The sequence below is a fragment of the Siniperca chuatsi genome, linkage group LG6 (genome assembly GCF_020085105.1).
Source record: "Siniperca chuatsi isolate FFG_IHB_CAS linkage group LG6, ASM2008510v1, whole genome shotgun sequence".
Lineage (NCBI taxonomy): Eukaryota > Metazoa > Chordata > Actinopteri > Centrarchiformes > Sinipercidae > Siniperca > Siniperca chuatsi.
In genome coordinates this window covers 24,070,047-24,090,731 of record NC_058047.1, presented here as the reverse complement: position 1 = coordinate 24,090,731, position 20,685 = coordinate 24,070,047, and the positions used below count along the sequence as shown (strand labels likewise).

Below are 20,685 nucleotides of genomic sequence, written 5' to 3'. Positions count from 1 at the left end.
GTTGTGTCCCTGATTATTTTAAAACTGCTCCTGGGCTGGATCCCTCTCTCCCTCAAAACTATAGACCAATTTCCAAGTTACCTTTTTATATAAAAATTTTAGAAAAAATTGTGTCAAAACAGGGGTGCACGGTGGCAGAGCGGCTACAGCTCCTGCCTCCCAATAAGGAGATCGTGGGTTCGTGGGTTCGATTCCCGGACCGGACCAACATCACACAATCTCTCTGGGTGGAGTCTGCATGTCCTCCCCGTGTTACCGTGGGTTCTCTCCGGGTTCTCCGGCTTCCTCCCACCGTCCAAAGACATGCATGTGTAGGTTAATTGATAACTCTAAATTGCCCGTATTGAATGAATGTGTGAGTGAATGGTTGTCTGTCCTTGTCTGTGTCTGTGTTCGCCCTGCGACGAGTTGGCCACTGTCCAGGGTGTGCCCTGCCTAAGGCCCGAAGTCACTGGGATAGGCTCCAGTCACCCGCGACCCCCTAACGGGGACCAAGCGGTAGAAAATGGATGGATGGATGTGTCAAAACAATTTCTCTCTGCACTGGAAAATACTATTTTCAATCTGGTGTCCAGAAGTATCACAGTATTGAGACTGCCCTGCTCAAGGTCACTAAAGACCTTTTAATGGCTGCCTATGATGGCATGTGCTCAGTCCTTGTACTGCTGGACCTTAGTGCTGCCTTTGACAAGATCGACCCCTATCCTGTCAGGCAGACTGAGGCACGGGGGTGGGGGATATCTGGTACAGCTTTAGAATGGTTTTCATCGTACCTGTCGAATAGGAGGTTCTGTCTCTGTGAACAACTATGTCTCTTCATTTTCCTCCGTTAAGTATGGTGTCCCTCAGGGGTCAGTTTTGGGACCAATTGTATTTTCTTTGTACATGCTTCTCCTTGGGCACATTGTTCAGACATGGTTTCTCTTTTCATTTGTATGCTGATGATACGCAGATGGCTACCTGGCTGTTAGATCCACAGACCCTGGGATGCTGAGGTCACAACGACTGCCACTGTGATGTCAAAAACTGGATGTCAGCTGAACTCAAAACAGAGATCCTTGTCATCGGTTCCCAGAACATTGCAAAACAAATTCTGCTGGATGCCTGTTGGATCGCTAGCCTGTTGCAAGGAATCTTGGCGTCTGGTTTGATAATTTTTTAACCTTTGAGCAGCACACCACAAAGCGTGTGCAATCGTGTTTTTTTTTTTCATCATCTTAGAAATATTTCAAAAATATGATCGATCTTAACTTTTAAAGACACAGAAACCATTTTACACGCCTTCATCTCATCACACCTGGATTACTGCAGCAGCCTTTTTACTTGCCTGAACCAAAAATCTATTGATCAACTGCAGACTGCAGAACTCAGCTGCCAGGCTTTTAACCAGAACCAAGAAACGTGATCACATCACTCCCGTTTCAGCCTCTTTACACTGCCTAACCGGTATGTTTTAGAATAGATTTTACTGATTACTTTTAAGGCACTTCATGGCCTCTCTCCCTGCTATATCTCTTACCTTTTAGCCGGCACGTACCTTGAGATCCTCGGCCAGAGGTCTTTTGTCTGTTCCAGAGACCCAGCTGAAAACTATGGACCTGCCATCATTGACATTAAACTGTCAATTGGAAGATGCCCTTTGTCATGTGTGCTAAAGTTATGGCATATTTAAATTCAAATGTAAACGCATTTTCAAACTGAGGTTGCAAGTTGTATGCCATATTCAATATGCAAATACAAAGTCAATTTCACATTATATTTCAGTTTAACATGCCGGGGTTGTGTATTGGATTACATTCTAAATATATGTAAAATTTAAAGTTTGGTAGGAATGGTACATTTTCAATGTGGAATTTAATTTGAATTCGGATTTTTCCAATAAACACATATATGAGTTCTGGCTGGTTCAGGCCTTCTATACTATCCACTCTAACTTTATTTAAGCTGTTAGTCAAAGCCCAGAGAGGAACAGCACTTAAAGCTGTTACATGTCTACACAACAGAGCAATTCATTCAATATTTATGCTGCATGTGGCGTTGTGTTTGTTTGTTGTTCCATTTCAGATTTAGTAATTCTGTTTTATGTCCTGCTATGCGACTTGTATTATGCATGGGTGGTAGTTTCATACCAATAGTGATTTGCATTTTACTTTCGAGGCATATACAGTACATGAAGGTAGGCAAGTGTCTGTTCAAATACCATGATAAGAGCAGGAGGGGTTCTAACAAAAATCCTTATGGGTTTCTTTGAAGTATTTAATAAGGAGAGGATATTGTAGGCTCAGATTGGAGCACCACTGCTGGTTTTGTTCATGTCTGTTTCATTAGAATGTCCACTTTTTCACTTTTTAAATGACTGAAAGATTTGTTTTTGATTTGCCATAATATGTCTTCTCGGTTCTTGGGCTTAATGGTTTACTAGTTAAACACAAAAGAAAAACATAAATAGCAGTGCACTTAATTTCATCTTTATAAACAGAATGTAACAGACCTCTTCATTTCTTTGTTCATGAATTCTGTCAGATATGATTGCACTAAAATTAGACTGTTACTGCTATGAGGGAAAACAAAAAGACGCATCAGAATATGACTTGGGTACAGTCTCATACACTCTGCTCTCTGTTTGACATTATACTTGCGATGAAATTAATTTCATTCTTGGTTTGAACTTCCATAAGGCCTGTGTTTGGCTAGATCCCTCTCAAAGGGAAACATCCTACAGAGAAATATATGCACTCAACCGATATTAGGCAGCACTCACTGACATTCAGCTAATCTAATTTGAAAGCAGGTTGCCTCAGGCTGAGTTAGTAAGTTTGAAAGCCTTATCAAAGTAATACAAATGGAGATTGCTGGACGTGACTCTCCTGATCTTAATAGCTTATTAAGCCTTAGATATTTTGGTCTGGTTTCAGATGTAAGACATAATTGGTTTAAAAAGTGAATTATGTAGTAGCATATAGTCAACTTGTGAACAACACTATAAACAATAGCTCTGTAATCTGCACTTTGCTTTTTAAAAATGGCCTTCTGCTTTGGTATTAACTGCATTTCAATACTTTGTATCTGTGAACATCTATTTACAGTAATGAAATGGACAAGAGAGGGCAATATTTCTGTCAAGGTTTATCCGTTCATGGAAATTGGGACATATGTCTTGTCATGTCCTCTCCTGCTTTCCTTGTCCCCATTTATAGGGAGTAACACAGCTGTCACCTCCATCATATGAGGGGGTGTGTGTCTGTGTGTGTGTGTGTGTGTGTGCACATTATCTTGTTTTTGCCCTCAGGTGCAGTCATTATAAAAGATTATTGCCTTTCAAAGTCTACCAATCATTCCTGATGCCTTTCTGAATAACATTAAGTAATGTTGGCTGAAGCCTTTTCACAAAACAATTCTGAATGTGTGCAGAGTGTGAGTGTGTGGTAATACACAGGGGTCGAGCAGAAAAGGAGGGCAGGGGCCATTGTCTCAGCCGAGGTAGAGGGGCGGTTTCGCTGCCTCTTCACAGTAAGGAAATATGACCTGAGGGCTCCTGCCAGCCCCCATGGGATCACATGTGACAGAAGAGAGCCACCGCCATATAAATCTCCTTCTTTATTGCTCTTTTCTTCCTCTCCTTCATCTCTCCCTCTTGCTCAACGTGCAGTGTCCTCAGAATGAGATAAAAATAAATCACATGTTTATTGTCTGGCTGTGTCTCACTCGCTCTCGCCCTCAAGTAGTTTTGTGCTTGTGCCTTTGCTGTGAAGGTTATTAGGAGTCAAAGGTCTATTCCAAATGAATTTTTTGAAATAAAAGCAGTGCCTTTGGAAAAATGCTCCCCCTCTCCCTGTGGGCCTTTTGTCTATTTTTATATCAGCCAATGACAGGTCCATCAGTTTGCATTTGCCTCAGGAAAAGATACAGCATAGTATAATCCAAAGCAGGGTACTTGTTTGTTACAACTTACATATTAGAATAATCTTTTTTTTTTTTGCAATGTAAAGATCCCATTAAATGAGATAGGGACAGATGTAATTTAATAAAACACAGTTTATGCATAGCTGCCACAATAACATGACATTTTGTCAAACAGGACTGAAACTACTATAGCATCAACATCCTGTGTGTGTAACTTAAGCATTCATTTCTTGGCCCAGGACTGAAACGTAGCTATATTGTTAATAAAGAGAAAGTGAGAGGTAAAAATACTGGGAAATGTGACCACCAGGTGTCCCTATTCCCTCTCCGATACTCATTTAGCTACAAAATTTTGAGGAAATGCCTATACCTTAGAAAGTATAACTAGACCACTTATTGGTCACCATAAGTATAAATATATATTATGTCCACACGACAGAGCAGTACGTCCGCACATCTCTTTACTGCATCTGAGGGTTAGGAAACTAAGTGAACAGCGTATGCTGCTAACATGCTACAGGAAAAAATCCATATTTTGGAACTAATTTAAGTAGCTATGTCATTTAACTAGAGTTCCGCGAGTGCTGACTTTCAGCTAAGCGCATAACATGTTAATAGGGGTGACCAAGTAATGAAATGAAAAACAAGTTATTTTCCACTCCGCCTGGGAAAAGATGCTGCTTTTTGACACACCATTACATATCATTACGATTCAGTTCACGCCCGTTTGACGACGCAGACCGTGCCTTCTAGTGGGCCTCGGAAATTCCTACTTTCCACTATGGTAGTCCTAGTACGATTTGGCTTTCAAGTACTTTTGGTGGGAAACATGTTAACAATGACATAAAGTAACTGTTTGTAGAAGTTGTTGGTTTCCATTATGACGAAATGATGGCGAGTGACAGAGATGTCCAGTCCTGCTGTGTCAGAACACGGAGGACATACGTGCCGGTTAGGTAATGTAGCGTTATTTGATGCTTTATTAACCTGTCAAAGTGTTTTAATGTAATCAGTTATTGTATCAGTCACTAACATTATGCTTTGTATTTGCAAACATTACAGCTCAGATAATCTGTTGGCTCGTTCGTGTGTACCTACTACTTACCCCCAATGATTAACCCCTTTCCCGACAGCACTTGAAGCCCACATACTCCCTCCCCCTCTCTGCTTGTTTCCAGCAACACAGTCCAGCGGAACAGAAGTAGCGTACTAGCATGGCGATCGGTGCAATTGGAGTTCCGTTGTCTCGCTTGTGTGCTTTTCATGATGTTAGGTTTTACTCAAGTATCTGACAGAAGTATGGTTTTACTATACGTTGTACGCCTCTAAAGAAATCTTATCTTGGAAGAACAGTAGTATTTGTCTGGCGAATACTCCAGATAAGTGGCTAACGTTAGTATATTCCAGGCAGCTTGCTAACTAGTAAGTTAACGTTAGCAAGAAAGCATAAATTGGGAGATACGGGGCAACAAGAGGAGGAGTCCTGTTTTGGAAGAGGTAAGCTGAATAGTAGGCGAATGATTTTAAAGTGTTATAGATACATTGTTTTCGTCCGAGAAGTTATAGAAAGCATTTTTTTAAAAGTACGAATGCTGTAAAAACTTCTAATTGTTAGTTATTTAAAAGGTGGTGACATTTAAGTAGCCCCCTCGCTAGCGAGTTACCTTGGCTAGCAAACGTTCTTTAATTTGCACATTGATAGTTTGCATTTCTCGTATTAACTTACCGAGAAAACATTACTGCGCCGAGAACATAAAAAGTCATAAAAAGTAGACATATCAGTAACGTTACACTTTTTTCGTACTGTTGAATGTTACGTAATATTGACATTTTTTCCGGAGTAACGTTAACGTTACACGTTAGATTTTTGTCATTGAAATGTCTTCTTGTGATGTCATAAAATATGTTATATCAGGCTGATTGTATATTTTTATCTATCTAATCACCAGACAAAGTGAGTTGATGACATCCTTGATAAATTTCTCTCCATGTTTTCGTTTATAAAAGACAAATCACAGTCTTTCACTCCTGCATCGTGCAGGTTTCTCTTTTTGTCGCGGTCATGGCGTGTTGGCCGTACACGTTCCAGGGATCCAAGATCACAGTTGCCAGGTGTTGTTATCCGTTGTTAAGTACATTAGATTAACTTGGCCTTCAATGCGTTAATTTAATGACATACAATAGGACAGTAGCTTTGTGTTTTACCAGTGTTGTCAGCTCATCACTTAGCTACAATATTATATGTGACGTGAATGTGTCAGTTTTTCAGTGTGGCAGCTGAAATGTAACATTTCCCATGCTCAACAAATGAAGCAACACTACACCGTTTCAGCCATATGTGATGTCTGTTGTATGTGTACCATGACCTATTTCAGTTGATTAATTAGCATGTCTTGACCTTGTTTTATAGCTAATGCAGATGCCATGGCCACAGCCGAGGTATGGGAGTGACGTGACAGTACTGCACCTGCTTCCAAACAAAAACCTTATCAGCGTCATGTTTTTCTGCTGAAGTAGTGGCAGAACACACAGAGAATGGACGAGTCAGTATTGTTGGATTTGCTTGAGTGCCCTGTTTGTCTGGAGCGACTGGATGCCTCGGCAAAGGTTCTTCCCTGTCAGCACACCTTCTGCCGCAGATGCCTCCAAAGCATCCTAGGCTCACGGGGAGAGTTGCGCTGCCCAGAGTGCCGGACGTTGGTGGAGTGTGCCGTGGATGAACTCCCCAGCAACATCCTTCTTGTGCGCCTGTTGGATGGCATCAAGCAGAGGCCTCGAAGGGCTGGTCCTGGGGCAGGAGTCTGCACAAATGGTACGTCTGGAGCCGTGGCCAGAGGACACAGCAGTGGAACCAGGGACCAGGGCACCCCAGGAGCACAACCCCAGCGAGCTCAGGCTAAAAGCACCCTTGTACGGGTTAGTATACTCGCTGTGACTGACCATGGATCAGTAAGCACGAATCTGTGTTTCCCATTGTTAGGGTCAAGTTGAAACAAAACAGAGAAAATCTGTGTGGATTAAAAGCAGCATGTTGCATTACTGGCTCTCTAATCTTTGCTTCGGATTAACTATTATCATGGTGATCTGAAAGCCAGCCAGTTGACTAGCAGCCCAACATTACTAATGGCAGTGATTGAGAGCAGTTAATAGTTGAGCCAACAAATGTTTCTGCTCTCTGTGCCGACTGCAGCCAGACTTTTCCAGTAAGAAGGGTTCTCAGTTCTTTCTTAGTTGCTGACAATGCCATATGCCAAAGTCTTTCTTGCACTCGAGATCCCTGCTGTAGTGTTGCATGTGAATGTACGTGAGAAATGCAGGGTGCGACTACAGGGTGGTTGTTTTATCTACAGTACTGAGAGGAGTTGTAAAGTATAGTTAAAGAAGCAGAAGAAAATTGTGAAATTCTGGAAGCCTGTGTTTCCGCAGTTTTATTTAAACAGATGCGAGAGAGAGAGAGATAATAAACGCTGGGAAACAGGAAAATAATACCATAGATTTCTCTTTCTATAAGCCTCTGTAAGCCCAAGAAAACATGGGTTGATTTTCAGGTATTTTTGTCCTAATGGTTATATGGAAACACTTAGAAGATGAAAGCAGGTGCTGAGGCCAATGAATGTCATGGCATGTCCAGCTTTAATTTCTTGAACGTTTATCTCTAACAAAAACTGCTTTTTTTCTTTATTATTTACACTCCTCTCTGGGAAAGTAAATACCCAGTATATTATTGCTGCTCTGTGTTAGTTATAAAAGTCAAAATCACACTTGTGTGTGAATGTGCTATATTCTCTGAGCTGCCCAGACTATTTGGTGTGGAATTATAATATGGACACACACCAGAAAATATAAAATGTTAACATTAGAAAAAATTCAAGTAAATAATATTGTCCTTACTCTTGAATTATCAAGATTCTTAACATTTCGTGCTGTAAATATACCCAAAACACACTATTGCTTTAACTTTACTGCACTGCACGTTGAAACCGGACTCGTTGAAAATGTGAGAGAGCAAAACAATTTGCAAAACTCGTGGGCCCCTATTTGAGCAGCTCTGGTCTCCACGCAGGGAGGATAGTTGAGATGAAAAGATGTCAAGGTCCTGTGTAGAATCATTGGAATGTCAAAGCGCTGATTATGTATCTGCCTAGCCATGCAGGTACGAAGATCAGAGACCTTGCTGTAAATTGCTACTGGGGGACCCGCCTCATTTGCCATAGTATCACTTCAGAGGATTTGTGCTAATTTCAAAGCTGTTTGTGCATTGTGGAATTTCCCTCGATTCTGAAAAGCCTGTGCGTTGGAGATAAAGAGGTGGACACTTGAAACTACCACATTATTTCACCCCTCTATGTTTTTAAGATTGACAGTTGATTATAATCCTTCAGTGTAGGCATGGAGGGTACAATCCTCCCCCATGCACACAGTGTATGAAAGCGTTTTGTCTGAGTGTGTATAATTGTTACGTGCATTCAACAGCTGTTTCCTATTTTCCTTGCATTTCCAACTATTTTGTAGAATGTCATGGTTTTGACTAATAGCATCTCTCTAGTCTATTCTGCCATCATAAGACATTCTGCTGATGACAGAGAACAAGAAAAGACATGGCTGTGCAGGTGTAACATTTTTAGAACACAAAAGGTGGAGAAAGATCTTGCTGATTGCCCATTTTGATCTCTGGCCAGTGGTCCATGAGGACTGAGCGCTTCACTTCCCCTGGGTGACCCCCTGAGTCCCACCTCTTTATTGTTTGTCGTCTGTCTCCCGATTTTTGGGGTATCTCAAGGCTTGAAGCAGTTCCCCTGGTGCCATTCCCCTGTTCAAGCAGAGCTCCACCTCCAATTCTTATATAGCCAGAGAATGGCTGGGAGGGGAGGGCGGTGGGGACTGCCTGACAGATGCACAACAGGGTTTTGTTTCGGGTCCCCTCTGATCTTACAGACTGACCGACACGTGTAGAGTGGCCAAGAGAGATTGTGTGTGTGTGTGTGTGTGTGTGTGTGTGTGTGTGTGTGTGTGTGTGTATGGAAGACTACTAGTAACAGAAGCTGATGAGTGTTAAGTGAAGGCGTCGGGACCAAAAGGGTCAAATGTTTAGTGAGTAACCTTGCACAGTCAGCTTTCTGCCCCTCCTCTTACCATCTCCAGGGTTGCAGCAGTTGTTTGACACTCTGCCCTGGCATTTCTTTGATGAGGGGAATCAAAAGGCTCGTCTTGAATGTAGAGCTGTGGTTGTCTGGCTCTTCACAGTCGGGTTGATGACTCACCTCCATGGTGCTCCGTTACATGGATGTTTTGTCTTCCTCTTGCCCCTGTTGACTCAAATAACGCAGTATTTTGTTCACACAGATTGAGAACAGATAGCTCAGTGGTATTTTTGCGTCAGAGCGAGTAAAGCCATCGGAGCTGTCTGGAAGTCAAAGGTCAGGGTTCAGGAGTCATGGCAGTCAGGGGTCGGAGCCAACGAGGGAGAGGGGAGAAGAATTAGAGATAGATTTCTGTGGATGTCTTCAGTTATTATTATGGTCCTCTGGAGAGTTGAGCCAGCACTGACACATACTCAAAATAGAGCTTCTTTTATGATAATTTCTGTCTTTGTCATAAAAGCTTTAGTGTTCGTTTTTATTCATTGTTGTGCATTAGCCATGGTTAAGAGTTTAGTTTACATTTAGAACTCTAATATGTGCAAAATACTTATGTAATAAGGCTTTAAGTAACAATAATAATTCCACTCAACTACCTATTGGATGTGAGTATATTGGTATGTGTGTCTGTCTTTGTGTGTTTAGTTGATGGGAAATGAGACACTATTCTTTCCTAGGCTCTTGGGGATGTAATTAGGTCATTGTCTCTTCTTTGGTAATGAGAGCTTTATACAAGGAACGTTATTTTTCCTTTTATAGGACTCTTACATTAGATGGCCCCCTCTGCCTGCCATTATTTCTCCTTATCTTCAAAAATCCACTGAATTGATTCTGAACAATCAGGAAGCAAAACATAGCCTTTTAATTTGGTATTATTTGCTGCTGATTGAAGGAAGTTGTGTAATTTCTTGTTACCCACAAGACATTGCAAAGTTTTTTGTTTCCCAGTTATTTTTATAGTAAAGTTGTGGTGTGTTTTGTCCTCTCTCTTTTGTAGTTGATTTATTTCTTCAGAAAAAAAGAATGTTGTTTATGGGTTCCTTATGTAGAGGTATCTCATTAAAATTCCTGTGCACCTCCCTCGTCTGAGGTCGATGAGTCACACTGGCCCTCTTTGATGACATCATATTGTTGTTGAAGCCTTTCCTCTTGGCCGGCTATCTGACCTCTGCCTGCACGACAGAACCCCGTCATTACACCCTCACACTGCCCACATACTGGCAAACACATACTTACTGCTTTCCACTGGGAATTTTTCAAGAGGGCTTTGGTCTGTTCAGTGCTGCTCTCTCAACATAATCACACTTTTCTCTTGCCTCCTCTGTATTTCCCACAGAGGTCTACAAGTAGCCGTGACCTTCTGGACAGTGCATGTCCGGGATTTTGGAGCCACCTGTAATTTTCTCTTATGAGACACTGACACAAGCTGTATTTTTTTCCCATACTTCTGCCGTGTACCTCCTCCCTCCTTGCTGTCTAAATCCAGACTGGAGCCTGTTAAAGGTCTAATGAGATTAGAGTTTACTAGACAGTGAGCCGGCACTGCTCCCCGTTCTCCTCTTACTGCTGACTGGTGACTCTCATTCTGAGGAAACAAAACACTTGTTACTGTGTGTCTGCGTCTCTGGTTGCCACTATGTATCTTACACACTTATCTAATACACCTTAAGTCAGTTTGTTTCTTGTTGTGCAGTTTTTCAGTGGCACTTGATTATAAATTATATTTTTAAATGAATGGTTTCTGACTATGTTGTTACCCAACTTGTAAGTGGAACATAACGATTTGGAACTCAGAAGGTTGCAAATCCATCCATCTATCTATTTCCTATACTGCCCATCTTGTACAAGCTCACAGTGGAGTGGAGCCTATCCCATCATGCATTGGGCATAAAGAGGGGTACCTGGACAGGCACCTTAACAGGTCAGCAGTCTATCACACTGCTAACATACATAGACGAACACATTCTTCATCACTTTCACATCTATTTGCAATTTTCACAGTCCTTACCATTCTTACCACGTTATGAAAACATACAGTGAATGATCAAGTGGCCAGTTATGCTGTGGGAAATTACTGTCCTCCATGTATGGGTTTACGTAATTCCCAAGGAGAACCTCAAAAGACCTAATCATGTGATTTAAGGTGTAGCCATGGCCTCCTCATTATAGTGCAACACTGGTCCCCTGTCGAAGGGTGTGTGCCTGTCTTTGTCTTTTTGGGCTTTCAAGATTTTCCAGACACACAGAGGGAAGAGGTGACTTGTTTTGCTCTTTTCCCCAGACTGAGTAGGATGTTTTGTGTGTGTGTCTCTGAGGAATGTCATGAGTAGTTGCAGGTCACTGTTTCTCCTCTAAACATTGGGCTTGTCTAGTCTCGTCCCACTTGCCAGCTCATGTTCACCTTCTTCAGTAAACCTTCTTTGAGTGTCAACACGTATTTATGTGTACTTTCTGACTGTTTTTTGCTGTTAGATATGCAATGCTGTTCTTTGACTCACAAGTAAATGTGGTGACTTGAAAGGATGGTAGTGTCTGTCATATGCTTAAACTCTGTAGTTCTGTTGATAATCATGCATGCAGTGATGTGCTTCTGCACCTGAAAGCCCCAGGGCAGACTCAGCTGTAGCAGTTGTATCTTGTTGCAAGACATCTTTTCATATTCTTCCAAAGTGCTAGCCATCTGGCCATCATTTTCTGTACAGTTTTGATTGTCTAGCTCCCCATGTGAACTGATTGTGTAGACTTTGTTAACAAAGATGTGTTAATGTTTGTTTTTATTTCCAGGAGTTTTAAGACTAAATTCTGGGTGGTCCACCAACCAAAAGTGCTACATTTGCCAATGGCCCACGGCCCCGTTTCTTCCGTCCATATCTCATCTCCTGCCAAGTCTGTCTGCATGACAATAGTAAGGGAAGCAGCCATGACTTTCTTTACCACCATCCTGTCGCACCTGTGGGGGCAAATGAAAGGCTTTCTTCAGCATTCGTTTTATATGTGTGGTCCAGTGGCCAAGGTTCCTTGGGAAAATGTTTTGTGGACCAGCTCTTATCAGTAGTTTGTTTTACAGACCACTTTGAGCATGCTTGCAGTCATATAATAATGCAGTTTATTCCAGTAATTTTATGCCAACTAGACTTGGGTGTTATGTGTTGACACCAAATTGTTTAACAAATGTATTCAGTGGAATTTATTCTTTTGACTGTTTTGTCAGCTGTTTAAAAAAAGGTGTCCCATTGTGTCCCTCCTTTATTCCCAAGGTGCCCCTAATACCTGCCTGGCCTAAACAGAGCAGTTTGACCTCTCACCTTGTGTTGTGATTGTTGGGCCAGGATTGGTCATTCATGGGCCGTTTGGCTGCTGGCATGTTAAGTGTTCAGTTCCCATCCCTAAGGCAGAATCATGATTTGCTGGGAGTTTCATTTTCAGTTGTTTGACCTCTGACCCAAGAGCTATTACTGGCTCTTGATACATCTTCAAGCAGCAGCGGCTGCCTCTGGCTCACCTTGCTGCAGCATGAGAAATGTGTGGCCCCAGACCTCCTTCTGAGAAAGGGAAAAGAATGATTCTGTCAAATATTTAAAATGTTTTCCTCAGCTCTCTGGCCTTTCTTCTGTGCGTTTGCTGTTCGGCTATGTGCTGAAAAGGCCCAGAGGTGCAGTTAATCTGCGTTTGTAGCCTGAGAGACATCTTTGTCCCAGCTGTGAGAAGGCACTGGATAACTGGTACTGAATCCAGAGGATGAAGTGTTGCGTACTTTAATTCGAAGCAATTATGTATTTTTTTGGATATCTGCTGTAATAAGGAAAGTTTTAGCGCCACTGCCCAGCCACATCCTGTGCACCACAGGTTGCCATAACACATTTATGTCCTCTCAGAACAGTAGTCACAATCAAAAGAGACTTGGAAACTATAGGCTGCTCCCAAAACCATAGTTGAGGTTGTTTGTCATAAGTGATGTGGATGTAAACATGTTGTGACTACACTGATATGGGAAACGGAATTGCAGGATTCCGTATGTTTTGATGAAAATCATTTTATCAAGATCCCTTGTCCCAAAATCTTGTCAAGATTTCTTATCATTCCAGCCCTAAAAGCAATATCGGCTTCTGACACATATTTTGAATATGGATTAATCTGCCAATTATTTTCCTGATTAATCGATTAGTAGTGTAATCTGTAAAATGTCAGCGAAAAAGAAAAATGCCTGTCACAATTTTCTAAAGCCACAGGTGGCATCTTCAGATCATGTCTTTTTTTTTCTCCGACCAACAGTCTAAAACCCAAAGAGATTACAATTGAGGAGCTGGAATCATAGAGTATGGTAGAATAAACAACTTAAACAATTATTAAATTATCGAAATAGTTGCGGATTAATTTTCTGTTGATCAATTAATCGATGCATTTTTTTTAGATGTATCTTTTCCCATACAGATGCAGTCATGTTGCTAGGTACGTGTCCTGCGTCTCTGACGCATTAAAATCCAAAAGGACGCAGTAAACTCACTATTGACACACCCTATTTGATCCCCCCTGTGTTGAAATCGTATAAATAAACTAAAGAAACCTCACTTTCATAAAAGTTGGTGTAATTTATTATCAGGCTGCAGCCTCTTACCTGCTCTCTGTGTCAGGGTTGAGCACATGCACACAAACTCACACACACACGGAGCGCAGTCAACTATGCTCATTACTGTAAGTGCAATAAAACCTTTGTGAGTAAAAAGCCAATAATAAACATAAGCATAAACATGTGAACATGTAGAAAGCGATATTTCAATTTAATCTGCTCTGTCCACAGTCTGAATCACAGCCAGTGAATCACATCAGCAGCAGAGGGAGAAGGACAGACAACAGGAGGAAGGATTGATACTGATTGATGTCTGTGTTCTTCATTCTTTCTAAACTTCACCCAGTATTTTGATGTCAGAATATGATTTATTTTATTGACATTTTAGATTTGTTTTCAGTGAAATATTACTGAGTTTATATAGTGACTTTGTTGTTGCTGCTCTCGAAACAACATTTAGTTATATTTAAAATATTAAATTATAATCCTTTTCAGATTTTTTTATTTTTTTTTTTAAAGATTTTTTTTTTAAATCAATTATTTAATAATGAAAATAATGAAAAAGAACCGATAAGAGTAGCGATAAGAGTAGTAGTATCGATCCAAAATCCTAATGATACCCATCCTGAAACTCAAGTTTAACACCACAATTTGTCAAAAAACCCAAATTTTATGAGGGACCCACACAATTTTCCTGGGACCCACTCAAGTGACCACCTGTGGATCCCGGGGACTCACTTCGTTGAAAACGCTTCAACATTACTTCAGATGGTTAGCAAACGAATACTCTGTATTTTATTTTGGAAGAAAATGGCACAAATCTTGAAAACTTAGCTACTGAAAGCCTGTGTTCTCAGTTACTCCACATGTGTGGGGTCTCTCTTGCTGACAGCGTGTGATTAATTAAGTGGAATTTAATATGTTAGCGTGCTGACAAAGACTTGGGTTTAGGGCTGTCATCCATAATATGCTTGCTGCACAGACATCCCACCACAAGCACTGACTAGAGAATTACATTCACACTCCATCATAACTGGACTGATTATAGGCAAATATACTTTGAGCCCAGTTGTTTTACTCAAACCCAAACCTATCCCTCTGTGAGTTTGGCCTGACCAAGCCAGGGCAATGTTTGTTTAAATGAGTCACAGACTGATTTTAGATCTGTGAGGGCCCTTATACAGTGCACACCCACAAAAACACAGGTGTGCAGTCAGTACACAAACAGATCTGTGACAACACTATGTTGAAATGTCAGCGCAGGTTTGAACCAACCAGCCTGTATTTCTGTTCTCCATGGTAGAAAGATGTGATCTTCATGCTGATCATGTCAAGGACAGGCCCATTAGCTCCCATGTATATGGACATCCTGATTAGTTTTAGAGGCACCATCATCTGTCTCTTCTTTCTCCCCAGTGCTTAATGGTATTACTGTGGGCTGAGTAACCACAGCAACCTGGGATTTTTGTAATGTGAATGTGTGCCAGCAGAATTGTCTGCTTGTCAAATGTCTCTAGTGTTATGAGCCCTAACCATGTGTTTGCCTTTATGACCAGTCAACACCAAGATTGGCATGAAAAGCATAGATTCCTTACTAATACTTTCTTTAATACTCACAGTGCTGAATTTGTGCTGCATTTCTTACTGCAAAGTAAAAACTAAACTGCACTTGCAAAGCACAAGCCTGATGCCTCCATCAGAACAGGACTGACACAAACTAGTTAAATGGAGTAACTGCTGTAATAGTGTAGTCATGTTAAGGACTAACCACTGAACAACCCTTTGCAGAAGAACAAGAAACTAGTGAGGGCCCCAAACTCTGAGCTCCTCAGATTAACTTCTTGACACTAGCTTAAGTACGTGATGCCTCACTTAGCTTTCAGTAGAGATAAAGGAAAGCTAGCAGCTACATGTTACATCTGGGTTGTGTCAAGGGTGGAATGGACAAACACACTTTCTTAAGAAAGTGAAAAATGCTAAGTGCTGTGCTGCTTCTTGAGTCGGAGAACAGATGCAGTGTTTGTGCCTTGGCCCTTTGCCATTACTGAGTCAATATCCTGGATTTGTTTGTCCATTGTAGAGGCGTACAAATACCAGCCAGTGCAAGCAGATGTTGCCCACCAGTCTGACATGCAACACTGGACAATTGAAAATATATGCAGGCAAATGAGAAACAGTCAGACATTTAAAAAAGATAACTAGGAGACAACATAGCAGTGGCTATTGCAGGTTTTATTTAAGATTCATCAACCTAGAGAGTAGGTAGCTGTCCAGTTCCTTGTCAGATTTCCCCTCGACTTGCAACTCCCTGCATAAATCGAAGTCAGCCTAAGCAAAGCAGAGCAGGTGGCTCACCCTGAATGACTAAGAGGAACAAAAGGCCACAGACACTGCACGCTTTCACCAGCACAGTGGAGAGTAATGTGAGGAAATGCTTAGTATTCAGCTCATATTGACTGGTACTCAATACACAGATACTGTGACATTTGTGAACTAATCTCTCTGTAGCTTGGATACAAGCTAACCTCCTATGTGCTGCTCCTCTCTTAGTGGTACTCCAGGTTATTATATACCTGACAAATCAAGGTACCTCTGATCTTATGAGCTCTTTGACAATTTAAATAATGCTTTTTACCCAAATACTACCACTGGTAGTGCATGAAAACGTTTTCATTGCAATTGTGGAAGGCAACATTAACTTCAGTCCTGCGTATTTAAATAGTTCTACGATATAGTCAGAGGTTGTGTAATTCAAAGAGTGTTACAGATAAAAATGAATATCAGGTGGACAATGTCCTCTAACAAAGTCAAAGTTGTGAACTTCAGTTGTTGCCTGTCTCAATTGTTCTTGCTTTACTAGATAAGTTAGGGCTACTGACTCAATGTCTGCATGTCTGTGTCACAGAACCATATTATAGGTTCAGGATGGCAAGCCTTGTTTCCTTTCTTTTCAGTCTCAAACTGTTTCTCTCCCCTTTTTTTTCTAGTTTGCATCTAGCTTCCTCGCTCTCTGTCTGCTCTGAAATGTGAGTGGGTTCCTGTGAGAGCAGTTGTTAAGCCCAGTGTATGAACTGGCAGAGAGTTAAAGAGTTCTGTTCTTTCAGTTTTTAGTCAGGCATGCAGACTGGGTGATCCCACGGCCACCCAGAACCAGCCTTTACCTTTCATCTGAGGCCAGCCAGGTAAAGAAACCAGGCCATACACACAAGGCCTACACAAAGAGATGTGCTGCCAGTCCATGTATAAGTGGTTTTGTGCAATTGTATTTTCACAGTAGTGTGTAGTAGAGCCTACACATACACCCAAACACACTTCATGAAAACCGCATGTGTGACAGCTCTACAGTGTTTGTATACGCTCTCCCATAAATCCATACTCCCTTCCTGCTAAAATGCTTTTTTTCTGATAACTAATCTATAGCTTACTAAGTGCACTCAGCTCAGAAATGTCTTGATTGTATGTCCATGTGTTGAATGTTTTTATAGACCCCACCACCATCACCACCACCTTATGAAACAGAAATCTCAATGTAGTTCCTGGTTTTGCACATGGCAGCCTTATGGGACCTGTATGATCAAAGCCATACTATTTGGAGATGGGATAGTCTAGCAACAAGATTCCCATGAGCCCCCAGGCTATACCTACAAGGTCAGGAACTGGCATTAAAACTGTAGGTTGCTGGGGTCAGTGTGTGGTTACCCCTGAGATGTGTTTTGTAACTGGCACAAAGGGGAGCAGAGGGTATTGTGTCTCATAGTATATAAGTATTAGGCTAACTGAGAGATGCTACCTTACTGACCTAGGAACATGGAAGAACATGAGGAGGAACAGGAGGAGAGATTCGAGGGCTTTTGAAAACGTCCTGTCCTTCTCACATGTGATCCAAGCTTCCATCTGGCATCCAGACTGCTCGGAGTGTTTTCGTGCCTGTAGACTAATGTGTGGGACCTCATTTGCTATGTAGTGAGGGAAACAAACAAGCAGAGTGAGTTGTAATAGGGCAAAGCTCTTGGAAAGCTTGAATGGTTTATTGCCTCTTACCCTCCTTACAAAATGCAGTCAAGTAGATAAATGATTCCCACTACACTAGGGCTGAGTGTCGCTTATATTTTATTGATTCTGATTTCTGCTTATTGATTGTGTTCAGTGAATTCTGGTGCTGGCATAGTGGAGAGTGGTCCAACAAATACCCTGGCTCAACATTTAACCAAATGGAAATGTCTATTTTTTGCCAGTGAAATCAATACCTGGCAAATTAAGGTAATTTATCACATTGGTGAAATCCTGTAAATCCAATATTGCCATAACACAACAATAATTTCATTCATTTACAAAATTTCCCGCAATGGCTTAAATACAACCAGATGATTATTGGAAAAGCAGCCTCAAGTTGAATGTTCGCTGCTTGACACTTGTTTTTAGTTGAATTTGACACTTTAGCATTAGCTGATTCTTGGTTATTATGGCTTCGCTTGGGGACATAAAAAAATTATACATTCTATGCTAGGGCTGCACAATTAATCAAAATATTATCGAAATCACAATATGGCCAAGTGCAATATCCAAATTGCAGAAGCAGCAATTTTTTGATAGAGCTCAAATGTGTGACAAAACAGCATTATAATGACGTACTGTAGAGCTGCAGAAATGCCTTGGCCTACAAATCTTGTTCTCCAGATTAAAGAAAACATGTTAGGTTGGTACAGACCCTCACATCATTATGATTTGTCATGGATTTTTCAATGAAAATTGTGATGCAACAATGATCTTCCCACTAATCGTGAATCATATCGCAATCGTAATATCTGTCCAAATAATTGCACTATGATTTTTTAAAAAAAAATTTTTTTACACCATATCATGCAGCCCTGTTCTATACTATGCTGCAGTAAAGGTTTAGAAGGACTTCCTCCTTTTCATAAAATATTTTGTAGTGAATAGTGAGCTTTAGAGGTGCTGGTAGACAGATTGTGTTACCTTTGGACAGAGCCAGGCTAGCTCTTTCCCTGTTTCTAGTCTTTATGCTAAGCTAAGCTAACCAGCTGTTGGCTGTAGTCTAATATTTAGCGCACAGACGTGAGAGTGGTATTGATTTTCTCATCTAACTCTTGGCAAGAAAGCGTATAAGCGTATTTCCCAAAATGTGAAACTGTTACTTTGAGGTGATAGCCTATTAACTTCACCACCGCCCTGGGCCCCATCACTGCACTCTCCCAGAACTGGACACTGGATGGATTCCAAATTACTCGCTTTCATAAGATTGACTGCACTGTCAAGAGACCCATAAATAGCCAAAAAAGTGCTCCTGTGTGGAGTTTCCATAGAAACCACAGAATGGAAGTTTTTCTTTTGTCTCAGAGTGAGAGGGAGACAACAGCTCCAGATGAGTAAGCTGTGTCATGAGGTTGCTGTGACAAGAGCTGCTCATCTGAAGGTCCCTGTGTGAGAGCATTATTAGAATGTCAGTGAGTAAAAGTTTGGCATATCATATATTTATAACTTTTTTTTTTTCCTTGATTGAATCATTTTTGTTGATCCTCATGTTTATGATTTACTGGATACACCATATTTAGTTCTGAGGGGATGCTTTCAAAATCTGATCCAGAGATCCAAGAGGAAAACAGATGTTCAGCTCTCATTCACCACCATTGTTTTGTCTAACACTAAGGAAATGCCACCTAAATACAGATATTTCTCAGCAGAAATCAAGACCCATGTGTTTCAAAGTGCAGCCAAAATATGCCATAAATACAGAAATTTGTAGTATTAGTAACAAACCTATTCTCAATACATTGAGACAACCATATATCAATTAGACCTTGAAAAAGACAAACAGTTAATAGAGAAACAGACTATATATGGAAAAAATACAAATATAGGAAATTTAAAAATTGTTAGAAGGAAAACTACATCAAAACACATTCCTAAAAATACAACTACATGTACAATTTCAGCCTCTGCTCTGATTTTGTGTACGTGATCACTCACCTAATTGTGTGCTTGGTTAGTTTTGTTGAAGATATCTAAAACTCTGTCTCTATCTGACTACTGGCTTTCATGAGCTCAATATCACCGCCTTTTGTCTGCCGCTCTTTGTCTGTAGGCTAGTTCCTGCATTTTACACCAAGAAACCCTCAGGTTTTTAGACAGTGTGGTGCAGGCAGTGAAAGAAGCCTGCTCTACAGCGGACATTAAAAAGGCCATTAGGAATCAGTTTAAGCTAATGCAGCTCTAATGGAATCAAGATGGCCCATGCCTTCAGAATTCCTCACTCCCATCATGTGTCAATGTTTATGCCACAATGTTGGTGGCAAGATCTTCAGTAAACAGTGACTTAGTAATGAACAGCAAATGTCCTGTGACCACCTGGTCATTGTGGCAGATGCTGCTTGTGCTCCCTCTGGTAGAATGTCTGACATGTCTTGGTCTGGAAATGTTTCTAGAAGGGCAAACCAGACAGATTACCCCCACCCCACACACACTGTTTTGGCAGTAGTATCCCTGCTCATTCTCCACCCCCTGCAGAGCTCTTGGAGGTGTCCATATGGGAGTGGAGTCATGTCTGGCACTAACACAGAGGGGGTAAAGGTTTCTGTCTACTGTGGTTACACACAAACGTTGAACTGCTGACAGAGCAAAAGTTACCTGTAACATGGACGTATTAGCTGTAATGACAAACTCTAGTACAAGTGTTATGTTTGATGCATTGCAGGTTCATAATTCTTGTGATTTTGTTGAGCTGGTTGATTGTCTGAACCATGTTTATAACAGTTCAACAGTGTGTTGAAACTGCATCTGTAACAGACCTACAAGACGCCTATTTCTTTGTCTTTTATAATGTCTTTTGCAAACATATGGTGTAAAGGAAAGCTGTTAGTGTAATTATCTCCATTTGACCTAGCCTTCCCTCCCTAGCACTACATGCATGCACGTATTGTGTTTTTATGCCTGTCTGCTCACTGGTTGTTGACATTTGGCTGTGCTGTAGAGCCGAGCACTTGGGTAATTCAGTTATAATCCAGTGCTGTGGAAGAGAACGCTATAACAGCCAAATCCCTTTAGCACACAGGTCTAATT

General features: G+C 41.1%; 1 protein-coding gene across 1 annotated transcript in view; it reads left to right on the top strand.

Annotated features, from left to right (window-relative positions):
- Positions 1-5,072: 5,072 nt before the first annotated feature.
- The window catches only part of sh3rf1 (SH3 domain containing ring finger 1), a 34,672-nt gene continuing 19,059 nt past the window's right edge, over positions 5,073-20,685 (top strand). Inside the window, exons 1-2 of the mRNA XM_044199445.1 lie at positions 5,073-5,400; positions 6,314-6,819. Of these exons, the coding sequence (XP_044055380.1) occupies positions 6,439-6,819 (381 nt within the window). The 5' untranslated portion in view covers positions 5,073-5,400; positions 6,314-6,438. The remainder of the gene's footprint in view (positions 5,401-6,313; positions 6,820-20,685) is intronic.